General features: G+C 43.3%; 1 protein-coding gene across 2 annotated transcripts in view; it reads left to right on the forward strand.

The window, feature by feature from the left end:
* The window catches only part of TBC1D15 (TBC1 domain family member 15), a 231,914-nt gene that overhangs the window by 71,168 nt on the left and 135,019 nt on the right, over positions 1-25,727 (forward strand). For both annotated transcript variants that reach the window (XM_073555537.1, XM_073555536.1), the window contains one exon: positions 18,175-18,385. In XM_073555537.1, the coding sequence (XP_073411638.1) occupies positions 18,175-18,385 (211 nt within the window). The remainder of the gene's footprint in view (positions 1-18,174; positions 18,386-25,727) is intronic.

The raw sequence follows: 25,727 nt of genomic DNA on the forward strand, positions 1-25,727 counted from the left end.
TTTTAGATTCTATTGTCTACTACTTGTTGTCAAAGTTACCTGCCACCTCTGCAATCAGATGGCTGCCTTTCTATGCAAGAAGCGCTCATGCTTGCAGGCTGTATAGAATTGTCCAGATCACTGGGTCCATCCAGCTTCAAAGACCTTGTGCTCTTCTGTTACTTCATATGCAAATCTGCCTCCACTAACAGCCATGTCAGTGATCAGGAGTGCACCGCCACTCAACACGTAGAAAGTTGGGAGGCTGAGGAGCGGTGCTCTTCTAAAGATATAAACTTGAGACAGTTATATTACAACTCTAAACAATTTCTACTTGAGTTATAGTGTAAGGCTATGTGTACACATTGCAGATTGTAAGCGTTTTTGCCGTGTTTTTCACTGCGAAAACGCTTACACAATGCAACTCATTGAATTCAATGGCATTCCACAATGCTGTGCTAATGCGTATTTTTCCTCGGTGGAATTGCATCACAGAAAAATACGCAGCATGCTCCTTCTTTGTGCGGAATCGCGGCAATTCCGCACACATAGGAATGCATTGTTCTGCTTACTTTCCACATGTGGCTATGCCCACCATGCGCAAAGTAAACGGATCATGTGCGGATGGTATCCAGGGTCTGGAGGAGAGGGGAGAGGAGACTCTCCTCCAGGTCCTGGGTACCATATCCCTGTTAAAAAAGAATTAAAATAAAAAATCGTGATATTCTCACCTTCCGACTGACCCCGCAGCCTTCCCGATCCTCGAGATGCTCCCGGCAACTCCCATTCCTAGTGATGCCTTGCAACAATGACCTGTGATGACGTAGCGGTCTCGCGTGATGCTACCTCATCTGGGGTCATTGTCGCAAGACATCGCTGGGAACGGGAGTTGCCGGGAGCATCGTGAGGATCAGGAAGGCTGCCGGGGATGACGGAAGGTGAGAATATCACAAGTTTTTATTTTTTTTAATTATTTTTAACATTATTTCTTTTTACTATTGATGCTGCATAGGCAGCATCAATAGTAAAAAGTTGGTCACGCTAGTCAAACACTATGTTTGACGAGTGTGACCAACCTGTCAATCAGTATTCCAAGCGATTCTACAGATTGCTTGGAAAACACTAGCATTCTGCAAGCGAATTACGCTAGTGTTTAGCGGGAATACGCATGCCAATTCCGCATGCGTATTTCCCACGGCAGGGCGTTGCGGAATTGCCGCAGAAATTTCCGCGGCAATTCCGAACTTGTGCGCATAGCCTAAAAATTGCAAAGGTTTCCATTTTACAGCTAAATATGTTTGGTGCAACCAGAAGAAAACGTTAGTTTTTCCTCATCTGTTTTTTAAAGTTTAATATCTTTTTAATTCAGGATTTTTAATGTTCAGTTTTCAAGTTTCAAAACAACACAAGAACTCCGATATCACTCCTCCGTCCTCATCCCCCACCACCCCTCTCAATCATGTTCATTTAGGCAAATATTTTCTCAACAGTTCTTTATAAGAATAATAAACCTACCATTTGAAAAAGTAGTATCACTTCATGTCAGTATCCTATATGGTACATATTCTTTTATTAAGGACAGAGAGAAATACAGATTAGTTTAACATAACTTAATAACATGTACCTACAGATCATTGGCAAGTGCCAGTAAAGAAAAATAGTAAAATATGTATTCCATCAATGTGTTTTGTAACCCAAAAGGGTAAACCTGTAGTCATGAGGCTTAAGTGATTCAAACTTGTTGCTAGCTACCCTTTCCCTTTATACACTGCTCAAAAAAATAAAGGGAACACTAAGATACCACATCGTAGATAATCACTGAATGAAATATCGCAGCTACAAATCTTTATTCATTACATAGTAGCATGCGTTGAGAACAAGAAAACGTAAAAATTATCAATGTAAATCAAAACTAATATCCCGTGGAGGTCTGGATTTGGAAGGATACTCAAACAACCTGAGCCACTTGTGTGGGTTGTAGAGTCCGTCTCATGCTACCTCGAGTGTGAAAGCACAACCAACATTCAAAAGTGACCAAAACATCAGCCAGAAAGCATTGGTACTGAGATGTGGACTGTGGTCCCCACTTGCAGGACCACTCCTTTAGGCTAGTTTCACACTAGCGTTTATGAGCGCAGCGACGGCCTGCGCACGGCCGCCGCTAAGCCCCGCCCCTGCTGCGCCTCCGCCGGTAGCTCCGCCTACCGGCGCATGACGCTGCATGCACCCTGCATCCCCTATCTTTATCACTGGGGGCCCAGGCCGTGCGCAATATGCGTTTGGCGGCGCATGCGCCTTTTTGACGGTGCGCCAGCGCAACCAAACTGCAGCAGGTTGCGTTTGGCGCAGGTCGGCGCACCGTCAAAAGGACGCATGCGCAGCCAAACGCATATTGCGCGCGGCCTGTGCCCCCAGTGATAAAGATAGGGGACGCAGGGCGCATGCAGCGTCATGCGCCGGTAGGCGGAGCTACCGGCGGAGGCGCGGCAGGGGCGGGGCTTAGCGGCGGCCGTGCGCAGGCCGTCGCTGCGCTCATAAACGCTAGTGTGAAACTAGCCTTATTGAGGGTGTCTTGATAATTGCCAATAATTTCTATCTGTTGTCTATTCCATTTACACAACAGCATGTGAAATTGATTGTCAATCAGTGTTGCTTCCTAAGTGGACAGTTTGATTTCACAGAAGTTTGATTTACTTGGAGTTATATTCTGTTGTTTAAGTGGTCCCTTTATTTTTTTGAGCAGTGTACTCGTACTCCTTTATCCTTTAACAGTCAAATAATTTTATTTACTCTTGAGTTGTGTTTTTTTTAAATCTATCCTGTATTGTGCAATAAGTTTGTGGGTCACATACAGCAGGCCTGTGGTCCACATCCTGTCCTCTTGCTGTTCCAGCCTGGCCCACGGACCGAGACAGCTGAGTGGGTTGGACCATGCTTTCTTCCACCGCCACCTGCTGTCACGGTTAACTGTATTTTTGGGATCCAGATAGTGGTGAACACATTGTTGGAGGACTAAGTCGCCGATAGTTTGCCGTAGGTAGCAGAGCATTGTGGGGAACAGTATCTAGGAGAATGTGTTGTTTTTTTTTATGTGTATGGAATATTTTACATGTATATGGGAGGCTATGTGGGTCTTATGCTGTATGTAGGGAGCCTCTGAGCCACTTTTACTGCACTTAAGGGGCTATGTGGGGATCACAATGTACATGGGAAGCTATGGGGGCTGGAGCTGTATATAGGAGGCTATATGGGTGCTCATACTGTATACAGGGGGTTATGTGAGAGCTCATCTTGTATATGCAAAGGCTATGTGGGGGCTCATACTGTGTATAGGAGGCTATGTGGGGCTCATACTGTATAGAGGAGGCTATGTGGGACTCATACTTTATACAGGGGGCTATGCGTGGGCTCATACGGTATTTAGGGGGTGTCAGCATACTTAACTATGCTCAATATTAAGGGATATAAAATATAACTAATACTGTATTAATATGTATATTGAGCAGAATTAATTTCAAACTACTTGTTTGGCCCTTGACAACCATTGCAATCTCTCATTTGGCCCCTTAGGAAAATGTATTACCCTTCCCTGACAAAGAGCAGTTTGACAGCTTTGCTACTTTATCTGGCTCCTTTTTTTTGTACCGTAAGTCTTCCACACAGCCAAGCACACAAACCAAAGGAGTAATCTCAATTTCATGTTCAAAGATATAGCGAACTGTGTCCATATCCCTTCTCCAATATATCTCCAACCTTGGACAAGGCCACATCATGTGAAGTAGTGTAGTATAATCAGCCTTACATCTTGGATAGAAAGCATAATCTCTCACTCCCACATCATATTGAAATGTTTGGGTCTTCTAAGCCTTATGGATAGGTGTGCCCCCTCGGGAGATCACAAAATTCTCCCCAGAATATTCTGCCATTGTCCCTCCTTTGTAGGACTGATATCACTCTCCCATCCACACTCTTCTTTTGATAGGCTGTTTATTTAGAATGCATGGAAATAAAGACTCATAAACCATGGATATAATTCCAGATTAGTGTTGTAACTTGCAAATGAAGTACCATTAGTGCCGTACCGCCCCATTTAGGTGTGGTTTAATTGTAGCAGCATGTGGTTATAGGTACAGTATATACATATGTAGAGATAAAGTGCTGAAAGTGTGAAAGCCACAGTGGGCATAAAGTGGTCAAAGGTAATGCACCCTCCAATTACTTACTGGCAATTTATAGTAGCGAGGTCCCCAACCTGCCACCCCTACGCGTGTTTCAAAGTATCTTCTTCACGCCTCCTGGCAGCATGCTGCTAATTTTAATCCACATGTAAATGGGGCGGTACGGCACTAATGGTACTTCATTTGTACATATATATCTGGTTACTTGAAAGGATTTTTGCAAAAAAAATAGCCTCTTTTGGCTTAACTTAACTTTTTTTATTGATGTAACCACTTTTCTTTTAAATAATTTTATTTTCTTTTTCCAGTGTATGCTAATTATATTCAGACTTTTAGTGCCTTTTGTATCCTTGGGCCTTTACTACTAGCCAATAATATGTTTTATTTTGGATCCCCCCCTATTCCTGCTTTGGCAGTGCTATTCTGTAAAACATTTTAAAATATTTATTGTTAATTTATTTACAGTACTTGGCATTAGATACTCGTTTTCTCATTTTTTTCTTGCTTTAATAAGATTGTAGGGGTTGTGGTTTGTTATATTGTGTATTGAGTTTTGACGTTACTTATTCCCATATACAAAGGGTTTTCTTGGTGTTTATACTTTATGCATGTAATAGAAGAGTGGGGGTGTTACGAGTTGAATCTGTGAAATTGCCTTTTGAGGCCTCATATAGATGGATGGATTTAGCATAATGCTGAATAACCACCCTCAGAGAAGTTTGTCCAAAATCATCCCAACCTCTATTATTGGACAGTCATCTGAAGAAACAGAGCAGTACTCACAACTCTTTTTAAAATGGAAAGTTCTTTATTTTTCATTGCATCAGAACATCCATAGGGTACTCAGGAGAATGTAGGGTGCAGGAGAGATTGTGGACTATGGCCGTTTCGCGTGCATCTGATGTTTCCATGAGTCCAGGTGTCACAATCCAGATTATCCTATTTATTTATTTTACTCATTTATATAGCGACATTAATTCCACAGCGCTTTACAGACATTATCATCGCTGTCCCCAATGGGGCTCATAATCTAAATTCTAGAAATGATTACTGTTATATATGGGCATCATTACTGATTTTGACCAATTTTTTTTTTTTTTAAATTCGTTTATTGAACTTCAGGACATAAAAGATGAACAACATACAATTGGCCTATGATAATAAGCATTTTTTACAAAGCATACATGTTTTCATCCATTATAAAATATTGAGCCGAAAAATTGCACACTCTTTTTTTAAAAATACAATGTAGCATGTACATAACCTTCCAAGCATGCGCAAAGGACAGTTGGCTATATTATACATTATAAAACATGTATACCGATCAAATCTCACAAGCCTTTAACATATTATTCTGATAATGAAATCTTGCAGGCAGGGTCCCCTCTCCTTATGTACTTATGGGTCCCTTGTCTTACACATGTTTATTATACTTGTCTATATTTCCCCTTTTCACATGTAAAGCGCCATGGAATAAATGGCGCTATATATGCATAATAATAAAAATAATAATCTAATCAGTAAATCCTAAACTAAACTACGACTACCTCTACATCAACTAATATCTACTATTTCGCAGCCTAGTATCCTACAGCATATTATCTCGTATGTGATGTCTCAACCTTGCAGGGTAAGATGAGAGGAGTTCCACCTCCCCCAAATCTGTTCAAATTTACCCGGGCATCCCCTATTTTGGTAAAACGTGCGCTCGTATGGAACAATCGAATTCACCAGGTCAATCCAAATTCTAAGGGAAGGGCATGAAGTTCCCATCCACCGTAGTGCCAGTACCTTCCGTGCCATAAATAATATCTCACGCAGGAAGATCCCATTATATCGATCCCAGATCTCATCCCATACCCCAAACAAACAGACCAGTAGCTCTAGAGGGACCGGGGCTTGTACTAGGGATGCCAGTAATGATGTCACCTCTTTCCAGTAATGCAGGACAGTGGGACACTGCCATACCATATGAATAAAATCTGCGTCTGGAGAGTGGCACCGTATACATTCTGATGATTGGAACCAACCCATCCTAAAAAGTCGTGTCGGAGTCAAGTACAATTGACTAATTATATATAATTGTATCATTCTGTTGTTAATAGATGGTGAGACTCCAATCGGAGATTCCAAAACCCCCTCCCACTCCTCTTCTTGCGTATTAGGGATGAGCCGTTCCCACTTTCTCTTGATAGAATTTATAGCAGATTCTGCTCCCACTGACAGCATGTACAGTGGGGCAAAAAAGTATTTAGTCAGTCAGCAATAGTGCAAGTTCCACCACTTAAAAAAATGAGAGGCGTCTGTAATTTACATCATAGGTAGATCTCAACTATGGGAGACAAACTGAGAAAAAAAAATCCAGAAAATCACATTGTCTGTTTTTTTTTCATTTTATTTGCATATTATGGTGGAAAATAAGTATTTGGTCAGAAACAAGCAATCAAGATTTCTGGCTCTCACAGACCTGTAACTTCTTCTTTAAGAGTCTCCTCTTTCCTCCACTCATTACCTGTAGTAAGGGCACCTGTTTAAACTTGTTATCAGTATAGAAAGACACCTGTGCACACCCTCAAACAGTCTGACTCCAAACTCCACTATGGTGAAGACCAAAGAGCTGTCAAAGGACACCAGAAACAAAATTGTAGCCCTGCACCAGGCTGGGAAGACTGAATCTGCAATAGCCAAGCAGCTTGGAGTGAAGAAATCAACTATGGGAGCAATAATTAGAAAATGGAAGACATACAAGACCACTGATAATCTCCCTCGATCTGGTGCTCCACGCAAAATCCCACCCCGTGGGGTCAGAATGATCACAAGAACGGTGAGCAAAAATCCCAGAACCACGCAGGGGGACCTAGTGAATGAACTGCAGAGAGCTGGGACCAATGTAACAAGGCCTACCATAAGTAACACACTACGCCACCATGGACTCAGATCCTGCAGTGCCAGACGTGTCCCACTGCTTAAGCCTGTACATGTCCGGGCCCGTCTGAAGTTTGCTAGAGAGCATTTGGATGATCCAGAGGAGTTTTGGGAGAATGTCCTATGGTCAGATGAAACCAAACTGGAACTGTTTGGTAGAAACACAACTTGTCGTGTTTGGAGGAAAAAGAATACTGAGTTGCATCCATCAAACACCATACCTACTGTAAAGCATGGTGGTGGAAACATCATGCTTTGGGGCTGTTTCTCTGCAAAGGGGCCAGGACGACTGATCCGGGTACATGAAAGAATGAATGGGGCCATGTATCGTGAGATTTTGAGTGCAAACCTCCTTCCATCAGCAAGGGCATTGATGATGAAACGTGGCTGGGTCTTTCAACATGACAATGATCCAAAGCACACCGCCAGGGCAACGAAGGAGTGGCTTCGTAAGAAGCATTTCAAGGTCCTGGAGTGGCCTAGCCAGTCTCCAGATCTCAACCCTATAGAAAACCTTTGGAGGGAGTTGAAAGTCCGTGTTGCCAAGCGAAAAGCCAAAAACATCACTGCTCTAGAGGAGATCTGCATGGAGGAATGGGCCAACATACCAACAACAGTGTGTGGCAACCTTGTGAAGACTTACAGAAAACGTTTGACCTCTGTCATTGCCAACAAAGGATATATCACAAAGTATTGAGATGAAATTTTGTTTCTGACCAAATACTTATTTTCCTCCATAATATGCAAATAAAATGAAAAAAAAACAGACAATGTGATTTTCTGGATTTTTTTTTCTCAGTTTGTCTCCCATAGTTGAGGTCTACCTATGATGTAAATTACAGACGCCTCTCATCTTTTTAAGTGGTGGAACTTGCACTATTGCTGACTGACTAAATACTTTTTTGCCCCACTGTATGTGTATAAAGAGGAGATGAGACCCTGAGGGCCCTGTGACTTAAGGATTCCTATCAGAGGTAGAGATGAAATAGTACGGCCTACAACCTTACATCTCACATGCGATTGAAGAGCTGATCTCCGTTGTAAATAGCAGAAAAATTGGGAGATCATGCATGACCTGTAATTGTTCAAAAGACTTTAAGATCCCTTGATCATATAAGTCTCCCATCGAAGAGACGTCATGCTGAATCCAAAAATTGGTGGATGGGTGGTTTAGCAATTCCTGAAAATAATCATTATTCCACAGGGGCATTTCAGCTATAAATTCTTTAAACCCAGTCACTTTCTTGATTTGCCTCCATGTTAATCGTGCCAATCGGAGCAAGGGCAGCAGACGAGGGGTATTAGTCCTCTCTAACTCAATGAAACCCAATGGGCAATCAGTCTGTGCAGCGTGAAGCAGGTGACTTTCAGAGTTGGGAATGTAGCTACCCGGCATCCATTTACTTAAAGCTTTAGCTTGTCCAGCCAAATAATGCAGGAAAAAATCTGGTAGCGCCGCCCCACCTCCCTTTTTAGGTCTTTGTAAAATGGCCAATTTTAAGTTTGGGCCTAGTTTTCCCCCATATAAAAGACGTGATCTGGGAGTTGAGATTCACAAAAAAGGATTTGGGCACCATCACAGCACTGTGCTGAAGAGAGTAGCTAAGCTTGGGAAGTAATATTTTAATCAGGTTAATGTGTCCGGCTACAGACAACGGAAGTTTGCTCCAGGATGCAAATTTAACTAGTTCCAGCAATGGGTGGATATTAAGTTGTGAATCAAACGCACTATCATGGGATATGTAGACACCCAGATATTTTAAAATTAGATACAATAGACAGTGAGGAGAGAGCCTCTAGCTGCGGCATCGGGGCATGAGAAAGGGGTAACAGAGCCGACTTCTCCCATTTTATATATAAGCCTGAATATTTGCTGAATCCATCTATAAGGGCTATCACTTGCGGCAAAGTTTCTTCCGCTTCATCCATGAATATCACCATATCGTCAGCATATAGACCTATAGTGTCCACCCCACCTTCTACATCTATTCCCTTAATGCCAGGGGAAGACCTTATACGTATTGCCAGTGCCTCAATTGCAAGAGCGAAGAGGGCGGGGGAAAGAGGGCAACCTTGACGAGTCCCCCTATGTAATGGAAAAGACTCAGATATAGAGTTATTTACTATGATACGGGCTTTGGGTTTCATATATAATATTTTGATCCACTTTATAAATTTATCACCAAAGCCATATCTTTGCAAGCACGCGGAGAGGAAAGGCCACTCGAGAGTCAAAAGCCTTGGCGGCATCTAACGATGCCAACGCCCATTTGTTGTCGGGTATTACGGACCTATATTGGACTATTGACTAGACCCGTCTGATATTAATGGAAGAGCTCTTACCAGGCATGAAACCCGTTTGATCAGGATGTACAAGGTTCAATATAATTGAATTCAGCCTGGTAGCTAGGATCTTGGTAAAAATTTTATAATCCACATTTACTAATGAAATAGGACGGTAAGATCCACATTCCAGGGGGTCCTTTCCCTCCTTCCTAAGCATTATGATATTAGCCTCATAAAAGGATTCAGGCATAGACTTCCCTTCCCAAATTCCCCAAAATACCTTCACCAGAAGTGGTATCAGTATATCCCGGTATTTCCTATACAATTCAATGGGGAAACCATCTGGTCCAGGGGCCTTCCCATAAGCCATGTCCGTTATAGCATTTTCTATCTCTTCCGCGGTGAACGCAGCGTCCATAAGGGCTCGCTGTTCGGGATCTAATGTAGGGAATGTCACATCTGACAAATAGTCCAAGCACCCCAAATTATCAAAGTCACTTTTAGATTCATATAATGACCTGTAGTAGTCATAAAAACAACCAAGTATCTCCTCAGTCAAAGACACCAGTAAACCATTCGCCTTACGAATCTGCAGTATTATATTGGAGGTATTGTGTTGGCGTACCAAATAGGCCAAAAACTTATTTGCCTGGTTTCCCAGTTCAGAATAAGATTGACGGGTAAAGAATAGTTTACGCTTAGATTTAGTGTCTATATGCTGGGCGTATAACCTCTGGGCAGCCAACCACTCAATCCTATTGCCACTAGTTTGGTTAGATATATATGTAGCCTCTGAGTCTTTCAGTCGTCGTTCCATTTCCTCATCCTTCCTTGAGGTTACCCGCTTAATATAAGAGATCGTGGAGGACAGACAACCCCTCAAATATGCCTTAAGGGCATCCCAAAATAAATTAATATCTTGAGGTTCCGCATGAGACGCGATAAAACAATGCAACTGATTAATCGTTCTATCAGGGGACACTATTAACTTTTATCCAGGAAGGATTCAACTTCCAAACTATCCCATTGTTTAATTGTCCATATTTAAGTTTCAGAATGACCAGGCTATGATCTGAGATCCCCCTGGTGCCATGCTCTATGTTATCCACCCACATCGCCAGACCGCTAGAACCAAATATGTAATCTATGCGCGACAGAGAGCGTTTAGTGGACGAGTGACAGGTATATTCTCTTAACTCAGGGTGACGCATCCTCCACAAATCCAGCCACCCGCCATCCCCCATAAACAGTGACAGCGAAGTTGTAGTCAGCGAAGAGGCCCCCCCCAGTCATTCCATCATCCAATCTCAATTTATCAAGGCAGTTGTTTATAACCATATTGAAATCTCCCATACAAATAACATCCGCATCTGGATAATCCAGGGCAAAACTCATTGCCTTTTGAAGGAGGGACTTACTAGCCGGAGGGGGGTTATAAATACATAGGATTACATATTCCCTAGTATTTATCAGTGCATTCACAAAAACAAAGCGACCTTCAGGATCCCTCCGAGTCTCCCTGGCTTCCCATCTAACGTCTCTATGTACCAACAGTGAAACCCCTCTCGAGTAGCTAGTGTGAAATGAATGAACAGACCATTGTACCCAAGGCTTCTGCACGCACCGAGCTGTATCCCTGGTCAGGTGCGTCTCCACCAAGGCCACAATATGAGGGTGATAATGTCTGGCGTGCGAGAAAACCTTAATCTTTTTCCGGGGAGTGTTTATACCCCTCACATTCCATGTCATACATATCGACTCAGACCCCATGTTTTACTCTGCTGAATATGGGGCATATCATTACCCAGGTAAAATTTAGAGCCATCACCTAAAGATGAAAATTGTCGTTGGCTGCGTATCTTACCTAAAAATCATATAAAACCACTATAGAGAAAAAACAAGGTAAATAAACAACAAACAATATGGGAGCAAAGTCTTATACTCCCGTCATTAAGCAAACAAGGGGATACCATCACTGAGCACAGTGTCCGGTATTGTTGGTAATTGGACGCTTGCGGATAGAGCACCAATCAGACCATTAATGCAAAGGTACTGGCTAGCAATATATGCACTAGGATTCCTTTGCAGCAGACCCTTTGTGGGACCGTAGCCACTCAGTCACCTCCACTGGATCCGTAAAAAACAAGGTGGAACCCTCATGGACCATCCGAAACCGGGCCGGATAAATAATCGAGTACATAACATTCCTCTCCCGGAGACTCTTTTTGACCTCCATGAACTATGCCCGTTGTTTCTGAAGTTCCATGGAGAAGTCTGGGAAAATCGAGATCGTGGCGTTGTTGAACTTGATGGGGCTTTTTAGCCGTGCCAAACGCAGAACCACATCCTTGTCCCTGCAGTTAAGGAGACGTGCCAGAAAAGGTCTAGGTGGGGCTCCAGGAGGAAGAGGCCTAGTGGGGACTCTGTGGGCCCGCTCCACCGCAAATGTTGGGGAGAATTCGTCTCCCAGAGTGGTTTTGAGCCAATCTTCCAGAAATTGCTCCGGGTGTTGACCCTCCGAACGTTCTGGGAGCCCAATAACTCGGATATTTTTCCGACGCATTCTGTTCTCCAGGTCATCTACTTTTTGCCTCCATGCATTTATAGAGCCTGCCACTTTCGTTAATTTGGCTTCCATAGGTGTGATGGTATCTTCTACCTGGGATACCCATGTCTCCACCTCCGTAATACGGCCCCTCATGGCTTGCATATCTTGTCGGAGACGCCCCACCTCAGTGTACACGTCCTCTATCTTCCCAGTCAGAGATGTCCTGGTTAAGGAGATGGCCTTCATCAGTTGTTCAGACGTCTGTTTAAGGGTTAATTCCTCTTGCTCACTCTCCTCCTCACTTCCAGAAGAGCGGTTTTTACACTGAGCCTGTGAGGGGTTATTTTTAAGGGGTCTTGAAACATCAGAATGATCTTTTCTAGCATACTCTTTCAGTCTTTCAGCTGCTCCTGATCCCTTAGAGCGACTCATTTTAATAGCAATGTGGCACAGCCGGATATTGAGAACAGTGCACTCTGGAGTCCTCTATTATAGGCGTAGCTGGGCTATCATATAGTGGCAGCAGAGCCCCAAAGGTGACAGATCTGTAGGGCCACGTAGGGAGGCAATGTCCGGCTCCGAGCAGAAAATAAGGGCCCTTATAACCCGGGGGGGGGGGGACCACAGCGCCCCACAAGGAAAGCACCCAGGAAGGGACCCAGGCCCTTAAAGTAATAGCACCAGCAGGCTAGGTGACGTAGCGAGGAGGCGGAACGCGGGGCCCAATCTTTCAGGGCACTCACCGCTTGTCCTCCACAGTTGTTTCAGGATATGTGCTCACCACCCGTCAGCGCTGCAGCAATGGGGACCAGCACCGCGTCTCTCACAGGCAGAGCGTGTGCTTCCAAAGATTGCCGCCACCTCGTGCAGGCCCCGCCGGCTGCCCCAGCTTTTTACTGCCGCCAGCACACAGAAGCCCAGCAGCGCTCTCCCACGGGGGGTCCAGGAGTGTCCGGAGTCCAGGGAGGTCCGGAGACAGGCAGGTAGGTCGCGGTGGTGAGGGTCCACTGAACGGATAGCTTCAGGATTCCTGGAGCTCTCTCTCAGTGCGTCCTTTCGCCGCCGCTACTTAGCCACGATCCGATTTTGACCAATTTATGACTAAGCCAGAGCATAACCCAAACTTTCCTATGACCTCCGTTGTAATTTGTAGTAACTCCCTAGCTTCTAAAAAACCCAACAAAGCAAGGTCATCATGTGTAATGCAACCCTGTACTCCAAAGTAGCTCTCCTAAAACCATTTATTTCCACAAAGTGTCTCGTGGTAATGACTGCCAGGGGTTCAATTGCAAATACTAAAAGAATAGGAGAAAAACTCCTGTACCGATTTCTAACTAGAGTGATTAGAGAGGCAACCATTCACTAATACTGGCTGAGGGGTGAAGATGTAATAATTGTATTCAAATCATAAATTGTGAACTGAAACCAAATTTCTGAAGCACATCCCAAAGGTATTCCCATACTATACTGCAAAAAGCTTTCTCTTCTCAGTTGCCCAGTGGAATTTGTAAATTTCAACACCATTCGACATATATTAGTGCGCGTGGTGCATCTTGCGGGCTGAAAGCATGATTAATCGGTATGTATAATGGACAAGATTACATTAGCGAGTGTGAGGACCACTAATTTTAAATTAATAGAGGATGTGGGGTCAGACTCTGTAAGAGTAGATTCTTCATCTGTTTCTCCCTTAATACTTTTCCCCAACATTCCAGATCTGCAATATCCTCCAGGGAGGTAGTTAAGTATTTTTGCCGGGTGTCTTGATGACATTGGCTAGTTTAGCAGCGGTGCCTGGTGTAACTGATCTTCCTTGCTGGGTATATGGTCCAGAATGAGGATCTTTTTCAATACCACTCGTGCCCTCTCTACTTCTAATAATATTTCCTCCTGTCATATTCAGCAAGTAGATATTTCACAGAACTGCTTGCGACTGTCAGTTACCTCGCTGCTGTACAACCAAACACCATCTAATCTGTGAGAAAAGGTCTTTCGAAAACCCCACAGAGGAAAAGGTGACTTGGTTTGTCGCAAAGTGTTGCATCCGTTGGTGCCTCTCCACTCTGCAAGATCGAGGTTTCTAGTAATATGTCGGGGGCTCATTCGAGTGGTCTGGCACCTCCAGAACAACACGATCAGTCCGCTGTGCCAACCATCCCTCTGAGAGCAGGACCAGTGCATAACGTCTAGCCAGAGATTTAGGAGAGGATATTGGGATGCTCTTTCTGTGCCAATCCATACTCGTTGTTGCTCCCGAGCATCCTCACCATGGTCTCGCCATCCACAAACTTTTGAGGCCAACTTTTGTCTGTCACAGGATGCAGAGCTTCCTGACTGGAGAAATTGAATAAGGCACACTACATAGCAGCATGTGCACAATCCAAGATTTGGTGGGGTATTACCTCTAGAGAAGGATTTTTGCAGGACCTGTGCTGTTGCCCACTTGCCTTACCAGGGCACACCCCAAGTTTTTTTTATACTCAATATAATAATGTATTATGACTTATTAACATCTGTCTGACATATAGGGTTTAAAAATCTATAAACAATGAATGCAGTGATAGTGTGCATGACCACCACTTCATTCAAGCAGGGAAAACATGGTTTTGGAGGAGGACAAAGGTGGTTTTGCTGTGATTGACTGTCATTATTTCCCCTTGCTGTTTGTGGGGGCTCCTTGAAGTTAGCCTGTCAGCTGCTGAAAGGGATGATAATTGGACCCCTTTACCCCTTCAAATATTTCTCTTGTATCTCTTACCTTTCACTTTTAGTAGTATTGCCACGTAAACCCATCCACAGCGTAAACATGTCTCAAAAGAGGACTTCCATCTCCTACATTTATGTATACCCCAGGATGTGCCAGAAATGTAGAGTATCTTGAGAACGGTGCTGTGACTCATGCCACCGATACATGTTTGATTCTCTCCATTCATTTGTATGGGAATTCTGACCACCTTCTCCATTGAGAGCTGCACATGATGTGGCGTCGCTCTCCAGGTGGTCCTATCTACTATACATGTATGGCACATCCTGTGAATATACCATAAATGTACAAGACGAGAACAAGGCTTTAAGGCTGTGTGCACACGATGCAGATTTGCAGCGGATCCGCAGCGGATTTTACCGCTCAGAAACGTTGCATATCCGCATTGTGATGTACAGTAGCCTTAAAATCAATGGAAAAAAAAAAACGCTGTGCAGACGCTGCAGATTTTTCCGCGCGGTTTTCCCGCGGTACAAAATCCGCAGCATGTTACTTCTTTTGTGCGGTTTTCCATCTCCCCTGTCTAAAATCCGCAGTGGGAAAACCGCAATGGAAAGCCGCACAAAAACCGCATGAAAAATGGAAGAAATCCGCAGGAAAAATGCAGGTCATTTGATCTGCGGATTTCTTCCATTCTGCGCGGAAAAATCCGCAGGGCCAAAAAGTCCGTCTGCACTCAGCCTAAGGGTGAGTGCACATGCTGCGGATTCTGCTGCAGATTTTTTCGCCCAGATTTTGCAAAATTCGCAGGTCAAAAGTTCTGCAGTTTATCTGCGGATTAGTCTGCGGTTTGCCCCTGCGATTTGACACCTCTACAATGGAGCAGGTGTAAAACCGCTGCGGATTCCGCACAAAGAAGTGACATGCTGCGTTTTTGAAACCGCAGCAAATCCGCGCAGAAAAATCCGCAGTGTGTGCACTGCAGTTTTTGATTTCCATAGAATATAAAGGTACTGTACACCGCAACAAAAACTGCTGCGGATCCGCAGGGCCAAAACCTCTGCGGATCTGCAGCAGAATCCGCAGCGTGTGCACACACCCTGCGAATTCTGCTGTGTAATTTTCCACGCTGATTTGTTTAAATCCGCAAGTAAAACCGCATGTCAAAAGACCTACGGTTTATCTGCAGATTTTCTGCAGTTTAGCCTGTGGGTTTCCCCTGCAGTTTGACACCTGCCATGGAGCAGGTGCCAAACCGCAGTGGAATCTGCACAAAGAATTGACATGCTGCAGATTTGAAACCGCACGGAAAATTCCACACCGTGTGCACTGCGGGTTTCATTTTCCATTGATTATAATGGTACTGTACATACACCCGCAGGACCAAATCCGCTGCGGATCTGCAGCAGAATCCGCAGCGTGTGCACACATCCTAACACTTTCCTCGACTATAGTTTTAAGATATTTTCTTAAGATTGTTATACATATATTGACAATTTTGGAAACACTTCTGATGTATCAGAGACATGTAAGACGTAAGCATTATTGGGCGTTTTGGTTCCGAGACCTTCACCATTTATTATAGCCAAACTACTAGAAGGCTGATTACAACACAGAGAAATGTGATCACCTTCTTATTTTTGGGAGTTCTGAATGTCACTGATGGGTTTCTCAGCCATTTTCAGCTGTGACATGTAATGCAGTGAGAAACCTACAGGATTCCAAGCTGCTCCATAGTGATGAGCGAGTCGATTTACAGTACCCTGGTTCAGAGGCCATATTGGTGTTCTGTGGTCGCCCTCCTGCTCATCTTTACTGCTGCATGCTCTTTAGCAGATTCCTTTTACAGAATGGGCCCTGGAGCCCAAACCCCATGTGATGAGCATCAGACGTTTTCAGTAATTGAGATGCATCTTAATTTCTGTCCATAATAACTAATTGAGTAGATTAGCCTAGGAATATGTGAGGTAACAAGCAATAGCATTTACCTTTTGGTCAGTCTGCTAGTGTCCTCAAACTTTTTTATTGTATAGAAAATAGTTCTTTTTCCTATTCCTTTCTTGACTAATGAGACAGGATCTAGCTTGTTTGGTCTCCCATTGCAGTCAAAGCAGTAGAAGATTGCTGCAGCTGCAAGCTGCCCGCCATGTTGGCCTTTTCCTTTTTCTACTTAGATTGTGATGTTAAACACGCCAAGGAAGAATGTCACGTACCCGCTTCTCACCACGTGACTTGGGGTTGCGCCTGCAAGGGTTAATCTGTCTCCTCTCACTCAGTCCAGCATTCAACCTGTATTCTATACTGCAGTGGGAGCATAAATCACACCCCAACACAGACCACACACCCCGCTCATACACGCTGCCACCACTCACCGAACACACGGGCGATGAGTCCCGGAAGTACTGCTACTACTATGTGCCAATCACTAGGAGCACACACTCTAAGGCTATGGATTCTTTAGAGCAACAAGGTTCAGACTTATTAAAGTTTTAAGCATTAATATAAAAGGTACAGTGCTTACAATAAAACAATATAAAAATGGAAATAAAAAGTGACATACAAATATGCAAAACAGCGATAAAAGGGAGAAAACTTACAGAAATATCGAACTTTGCATCCTGATTCTTTGTCCCAGAGGGAGGGGGCAATATGAAATGGATCACAACAGCTAGGCTGCCCATCACTGTGAACTCTTATCTTTGTGTGTAGGACTAAATTATAGCTGTGACTTGGGAATCCAATTTCTAGACCAGCCTCTCATGTTAATATTCTAATTGCTGGTTTGTGACTGGACCATGGCTGTTTTACCCATGAATACATTATTTTTTCTCTTAAACTCTTTGTGTAACCTTTCTCATAGATAGTGTCATTCTCCAATTGACATCTCTTCTTCAAAAGAGCTGGAGGGTGTGAAATGTTGACACTTGTGGTTCTCATTAAAGCCCCCTGGTGAGATTGGAGACAGGAGACTGCCTTCTCAGGATAACATGAGGTCTTGACCTGTGTGGAGAGCTGCAGTGTAAGGGTACCGTTACACTTAGTGATGCACCAGCGATCCCGACCAAGATATGACCCGGTCAGGTTTGCTGGTGCATCGCTAAGTGGTAGCTAGTGAGCTGCCATACAGGCAGATCTCACCAGCAACATAGCAGCGATCGGGAGTCGCTACTTACCTGTCAGACGAGGCGATCCGGACGTCGACCCGCCCGCGTCCAGGACGTTCTCGTGCGATCAGCGATAATCAGCGGGGGAGACTGTCGGAGGTAAGTATCACATGTAGCGATATCGCTAGCAATATCGCTGCTACGTCACAAAACCAGTGACGTTACAGCGATATTGCTAGCGATATCGCTATGTGTAACGGGCCCTTAAAGACAGATGTTAATTACTGCTGGTCATACAATCTTACATATACATTTTTCACTACAAATACTGCATAATAGTTGTATCATTTGATATTTGTTTAATTTAGACATCATTGTGGCCTACTGACCTTCTGCCTCAGGTTTTTCTAACAAATTTCTTTGTTTTTGTTTCTTCAAACTTTTTCTTAGGTGTCCAAAGTCCGATAGATAGCCAGAGCAAATGGTCATTTCTCTTCAGCCTGACCGACCTCAAGTCAATTAAACAGAACAAAGAAGGCATGGGCTGGTCTTATTTTGTTTTCTGCTTGAAGGATGATGTTATCCTTCCAGCTCTCCACTTCCATCAAGGAGGAAGCGAGCTTCTGCTTGAGTGCCTTGAAAAATATGTGGTGCTGTGTGAGTAAGTATCACATTCTGCTTTAGGCCTTTCCTGTTCTCTTTGAATCGCAACCTATATAACTATTAATAGAGGAGTGACTGTCATCACAAAGTTTTCTTCTGTACTTCAAACGTTCTCAACTTTTTAGACATAACGACACATCTGGGTACATTAAGAAATCAACATCTAGAAGACAGAAGGATAACCTAATTGTGTCTAGTAAATCATTCATCAGTTCCTGCAACTTGTATATAGTCTCCACTGCATTACTGAACAGTAACTCTGCCCAAAACGCAACTTATGGTACTCTTCAGTTTTGCGTAACCTTTAAAGTCCTTTGCCTAACTTTTTAGCAAGCTTTGAGGATATTGAATGGTTAGTAAGAGCAGGGTGGCATGCACCACATCTGTTTTCTGTCTCCCACCTTTTTTTATACCTAGTACCATGGTTGTGTATTCAGTGTTAATATTCCTTTTTCCTTAGTGTCGGCTGAACTAGCAGCTTATACTCCTCATAGTCTACCATTGCTCATCAAATAAATATCTATGAATGCTTTGGATGGATATGTCAGTGATTCTCTTTTGGTTATTGGTGGTAGGAAAAAAATATACTGTATATAATAATCTTAAAAAGGAGAAAACGGAGTAACGGATCCAAAATATATGCAAAAGTATAAATTTTATTAGTACTCACATCAAGTGCTGACAAGTATACAAGTTGACTAAAATAGGGGGGATAAGCCCCAATGATACAACAATCAGGACAGACAAGGACAGGGTAAATAAAATGATACCAGTGCTCGAAATCTACATGGCACAACGTTCAGTCAGCCCATGGGCATTGCACATAAGACATATGTCTAATGGTAAAAGATAGTCAAATATGGCATACTCAATTTAATGTGTATTGTACATAGTTGTACATGTCTAAAGCGCAAAAAAAAAAAAAAACAAAACAAAAAAAAAACATCCAGAGGGGTCAATGTGCAAGTCCAATGGACACTGAACATAAATGAATCAATGACATGTGAAAGGATTCTTAAATAGTTAATAACATATGTATCAGCATATCAAAACTGCGCAATTGTGCCAGAGAGAACCCGGGAGACGACCGCCCAGCGGTCCAAATGACCGAAGTGTGGAAACAAGTAAAGGCAGGCTGCTTACCGGGGAGCAGAGGAGGTGAAGGCCCATGCAACGACCCCCGACGTACGTTTCGCGCCCGCCACAGGCGCTTTATCAAGGGAGATAAAGCGCCTGTGGCTTGGCGCGAAACGTACGTCGGGGGTCGTTGCATGGGCCTTCACCTCCTCTGCTCCCCGGTAAGCAGCCTGCCTTTACTTGTTTCCACACTTCGGTCATTTGGACCGCTGGGCGGGTCGTCTCCCGGGTTCTCTCTGGCACAATTGCGCAGTTTTGATATGCTGATACATATGTTATTAACTATTTAAGAATCCTTTCACATGTCATTGATTCATTTATGTTCAGTGTCCATTGGACTTGCACATTGACCCCTCTGGATGGTTTTTTTTTTTTGCGCTCTAGACATGTACAACTATGTACAATACACATTCAATTGAGTATGCCATATTTGACTATCTTTTACCATTAGACATATGTCTGTTATGTGCAATGCCCATGGGCTGACTGAACGTTGTGCCATGTAGATTTCGAGCACTGGTATCATTTTATTTACCCTGTCCTTGTCTGTCCTGATTGTTGTATCATTGGGGCTTATCCCCCCTATTTTAGTCAACTTGTATACTTGTCAGCACTTGATGTGAGTACTAATAAAATTTATACTTTTGCATATATTTTGGATCCGTTACTCCGTTTTCTCCTTTTTAAGATTAGCATATGGAGTGGTAATCCATGCACAAGGCGTTTTTGGACCATGGTCACCGCCTTGTCTCGTTCTCTGATACTGGGCATTATCATATATGTATATAATAACTGTATTATCACTGGGGTCCTCCCACTTTAATGAAGCTGTGACCCCTTTGCATTAGCACTCCATTCACAGTCTTATAAAATGTATGGGGCTGACAGAGTCTGGCACTTAGCGATTTTGGTCCATCTATAGTTATTGATTGAAGTGTGTGCGTGCTCGATCACTCCATTCAGCCAGGACACACAGAAACCTGTCAGCTTCTTCAGGTCCCCTAAACCACCCTCATATCTTTATTCAACACTTAAAGGGAATCTGTCACCCCATTTTCAGCCTATAAGCTGTGGCCACCACCATCAGGGGCTTATCTACAGCATTCTGTAATTCTGTAGCTAAGTCCCCCGATGTAACCTGAAAGAGAAGAAAAACAAGTTAGATTATACTCACCCGGGGGACGGGGTCGGGTGCGGGTGCGGTGGGTGTCACGGTCCGGTCCAGCGCCTCCCGTCTTCATACTAAATCAAACCCCCCTTTATCACCCCCTTAGTAAGGGAAAAATAATAAAATTAAAAAAAAATGTATTTATTTCCATTTTCCCATTAGGCTTACGACTAGGGTTAGGCCTGAGATTAGGGTTAGGGGTGTGTTGGTGTTAGGGTTGGAGTTAGAATTGGGGGGTTTCCACTGTTTAGGCACATCAGGTGCTCTCCCAACGCAACATGGCGTCTGATCTCAATTCCAGCCAATTCTGCGTTGAAAAAGTCAAACGGTGCTCCGTCCCTTCCAAGCTCTGCCATGCGCCCAAACAGTGGTTTACCCCCACATATGGGGTATCTACCTACCAATTGCACAACAACTTTTGGGGTCCAATTTCTCCTGTTACCCTTGGGAAAATAAAAATTTGGTGGAAAAATATCATTTTTGTGGAAAAAATTATTTTTTTTTTTTTTTATCGCTCCACGTTATAAACTTCTGTGAAGCACTTGGGGGTTCAAAGTGCTCACCACACATCTACGTAAGTTCCTTGGGGTGTCTGGTTTCCAAAATGGAATCACTTGTGGGGGGTTTCCACAGTTTAGGCACATCAAGGGCTCTCCAAATGCAACATGACACCCGCAGACCATTCCATCAAAGTCTGCAATCCAAAACGTCACTACTTCCCTTCCGAGCCTCGACGTGTGCCCAAACAGTAGTTTTCTCCCACATATGGGATATCAGCATACTCAGGGCAAATTGGACAGCAACAATTTCTCCTTTTACCCTTGGGAAAATAAAAAAATAGGGGACTAAAAGATCATGTTTGTGGAAAAAATATATATTTTTTTTATTTTCACGCCTGGGCGTTATAAACTTCTGTGAAGCCCTTGCAGGGTTCAAAGTGCTCACCACACATCTAGATAAGTTTCTTGGGGCATCTAGTTTCCAAAATGGGGTCATTTGTGGGGGATTTCCACTGTTCAGGCACATCAGGGGCTTTCCAAACGCGACATGGCGTCCGATCTCAATTCCAGCCAAAAAAGTCAAATGGCGCTGCTTCCCTTCCAAGCTCTGCCATGCGCCCAAATAGTTGTTTACCCCCACATGTGGGGTATTGGCGTACTCAGGACAAATTGCACAATAACTTTTGCGGTCCTGTTACCCTTGGGAAAATAAAAATTGGGGCTGAAAAGATCTTTTTTGTGGAAAAAATATTTTTTAATTGTACGGCTGTACGTTATAAACTTCTGTGAAGCCCTTGGGGGGGTTCAAAGTTCTCACCACATATCTAGATAAGTTTCTTGGGGGGTCTAGTTTCCAAAATGGTGTCATTTGTGGGGGGTTTCCACTGTTTTGCGCCGAAACAGTGGTTCCCCCCACATATCCGGTATTTGCGTACTCGAGACAAATTGCACAATAACTTTTGCAGTCCAGTTTCACCTGTTACCCTTGGTAAAATAAAAAAAAATTGGACCTGAAGTAATTTTTTTTGTGAAAACAAGTTAAATGTTCATTTTTTTTTTTAAACATTCAAAAAATTCCTGTGAAGCACCTGAAGGGTTAATAAACTTCTTGAATGTGGTTTGAACACCTTGAGGGGTGCAGTTTTTAGAATGGTGTCACTTTTGGGTATTTTCTATCATATAGACCCCTCATAGTGGCTTCAAATGTGATGTGGTCCCTAAAAATAAAATGGTGTTGTAAAAATGAGAAATCGCTGGTCAGCTTTTAACCCTTATAACAAAAATATTTTGGTTCCGAAATTGTGCTGATGTAAAGTAAACATGTGGGAAATGTTACTTATAAAGTTTTTTGTGTGCCATATCTGTGTGATTTAAGGGCATAAAAATTCAAAGTTGGAAAATTGTGAAATTTTCAAAATTTTTGCCAAATTTCCATTTTTTTTCACAAATAAACGCAAGTTATATGAATGAAATTTTACCACTAGCATGAAGTACAATATGTCATGAGAAAACAATGTCAGAATCACCGGGATCCATGGAAGCGTTTCAGAGTTATTACTTCATAAAGGGACAGTGGTCAGAATTGTAAAAATTGGCCCGGTCATTAACATGCAAACCACCCTTGGGGGTTAAGGGGTTAATATACTTTCAAACAAGCCCCTTTTGATGGCTTATTGCTTTGTCTGTCACCATAAAATTGTTTTATATATCTTGTTGCATGATACTTAGTGGGTGAGTAGTCGTGGGGTTGGTTTTTTCCCCAGACTAGTTATCCCACTTATCTTGTTATTACGCCCCTCTAGGCATGAAAGACATGACTTGTAAGAGTTACATCACCACCATTTCTTTGCCCATTTCTGCCTCCTTGATCATACATATAAATGTGTCAGCATGCCAGCATCATTGGTGCACTGCGCATGCTCAGGAAGGCAGCGGTCATGTAGGACTCGGCCAGCTGTTGCCACGGACTGAAAATCTCGCAGCCTGCTGTGTTCTGTGTCGCCGTGGCTTCCCTGTGCATGTACAGTGCACTGATGAAGCCAGGGTTGCCTGCGCCTAGCTTACTGCATATTGTCAGGCAAGCAGAGATGAGCAAAGAGATGGCATTCATGCCGCTCTTGCACGCCATGTACAGTCACTGGGTTGTGATATCTTTCTTAGGCCTGTTTCACACATCAGTTTTTTGAAATCCGTCAAAATCCGGCGTTGTGCAAAAAAAAAAAACGGATCCGCCATTTTGCTTGGCGGATCCGTTTTTTTTCCCATTGAGTTGCATTACCGCGGATCTTGATGGATGGCCATCCGTTCGATCCGTTTTTTTGCGGATCCGCCAAAACTTTGGCGTCCGCCGACATGCCTGAACGGACCATGCAACTTTTTTTGGCGGCCGGATCCGCATTTGACATTGCGCATGCCCGGAGGATTTGCCTTAACCCTAAACTCTGTTCTGGCGTTGAAAAAATTCTCTCCTTCCTTCCTTCCTTCCTCGGATCCGTTAAAATAACGGTCCGGTGACAATCGTTGTCATCAGTCCAAGAACGGATCCGTTGTCCGCCATTTTAGCGGATTTTAACTGAGGCAAAAAACTGATGTGTGAAACAGGCCAAAGTGGGATGATTAGTCTGGGGAAAGAATGGCCCCATAATTAATCACCCATTAACTGGCGTCTCACACAATTATAAAAACCATTTTATGGCGATAAACCATTTGAAGAAATGTTAAGAGCTGAGTAAACCAAGAATCTGTAGGAAAGATCAGCGCAAATAGGGTCTTATCCGAGAGATACAGTGAGTTTTACGGTTTACTCACCTGTTCAATCTGTAAAAACCGCATATAATGTAGAAGTCAGCTGGAGCATATCCACGGTCAGCAAGTGACCATCAGACATCAGGAGGTAAAAAGGAGTTAGTGGATAATCTCTGTGCTGGTGACAGGAATAAGACATATATCCCAGTGTAGTAAAGTCAGATGATGGTTTATTTCAATGTGTTTCGGAGTACAGAGTTACTACTTCAGGAATACATGTGGATTTTCCTGAAGAAATAACTTTGTACTTTGAAACGTGTTGAAATAAACCATCATCTGACTTTACTACACTGGGATATATGTCTTATTCCTGTCACCATCACTAACTCCTTTTTACCTCCTGAAGGGCTGAATAAACACATGGAGGCGGTTGGCTTAGGGTCCTGGAAAGCTGACGTACTTCCATAAGGCCCTCATGCACATTAGACTAACTTTGGCCGACAGTTCGTGTGTGAGGGCCCCGAGCCTCCCCTGACATGATTGTTGGGAAAGATTAGGATGTCTGATTGTGAACAGCCAATTGTTTTTTTTCCTCTAAGAGATAAGTTACCTGCTGAGCTGTCTGGCAGAGGCTCTCTCATGGAGGACACATGAGAGCTCCTGTGTTTGAGACAGACGGCCGAGATAGCAGATTGCCGACAGCTATCTAAAGTGTACGGTGCGTTAGGACCCCAATGATGATGCATCTATCACCTATCTTCATGATGGATGATATTGGTTGGCCTATGAGCAGCATATGTTATCAATCATTTTAGTGTTTTGAGAAAATCCGTAATTGACATAGCCATAGCACTTACTGCTGCCGCCTGGCATCTAACAGGAGTCTCAAACTGTCCAGCTGATACATAGCATGTGCATATATGATGTAATTCTCTAACCTAATGATATTCAATGTCATTAATGTTTTATTCAGTAGATGTGGAAAGTACTGCAGTGTAGCATTATAAGGAATGATCAGCATTGTAATGATGCCACACGTTGGTAAATCAGATTGGTGAAATAAAGCGCCTTGTCTTCCTTTTGTGCAGATGAACATTTATTGTGGTGTACTAATTCCTCTAATTGTTACTGACAGGGATGTGTGCCCCCTACTGGTCTCTTCATGCTCATTTCTTGTATCTTCTGTACCTATTCTCTGTGGTTTGTTGTTCTCTCCAAATTTTCAGACATATAACATTCCTTTTAAGTTTGGTCCTTAGTAATAATTTATATTCTGTTGAAATCAGGATCAAAGTGTTGTTGTGAATGAAGTAATTCTGACAATATCCAGCAGCCGTGTCCTTAGAAAGCACAGACAACACAGACATCTGCAGGCTTTGTAGAACATCCACAATGTGACGTCTGCTGTCATTCTTTCTTGATTGTGCTGCTCAAAGAGAGAATTTGAATGATCTTCAACTTCTTCCCAAAAGTATGGAGTCTCCTGGTAGAGGATGAAACTTTGCTTATTTTATGAGGATTAGTTGTGTGTAGAGAAGAATTATCTTCTATCTGTAGCGAGATGACTATAGCCTCAATCAGACGTCTGTGGAACATGGTCGAAGTACATGCTGTAGTGCACGGGCCAACTGCTGGTTTCCTAATCCCACGTTGACCGCCTCATAGACAAACATGAGATTGTAAAGTTGGTGCTTGAAGACCCGCAGTCTGCTCATCCCTGCCCTTTACTCTGAATGTGTTACGCAGTCGTTTGAATGAGGCTTAGTCAGTTGACTCCTTCTTCAACATTC

Source organism: Dendrobates tinctorius, unplaced genomic scaffold (genome assembly GCF_039654945.1).
Source record: "Dendrobates tinctorius isolate UK_male_01 unplaced genomic scaffold, ASM3965494v1 ptg000224l, whole genome shotgun sequence".
NCBI classification, from domain to species: Eukaryota; Metazoa; Chordata; class Amphibia; order Anura; family Dendrobatidae; genus Dendrobates; species Dendrobates tinctorius.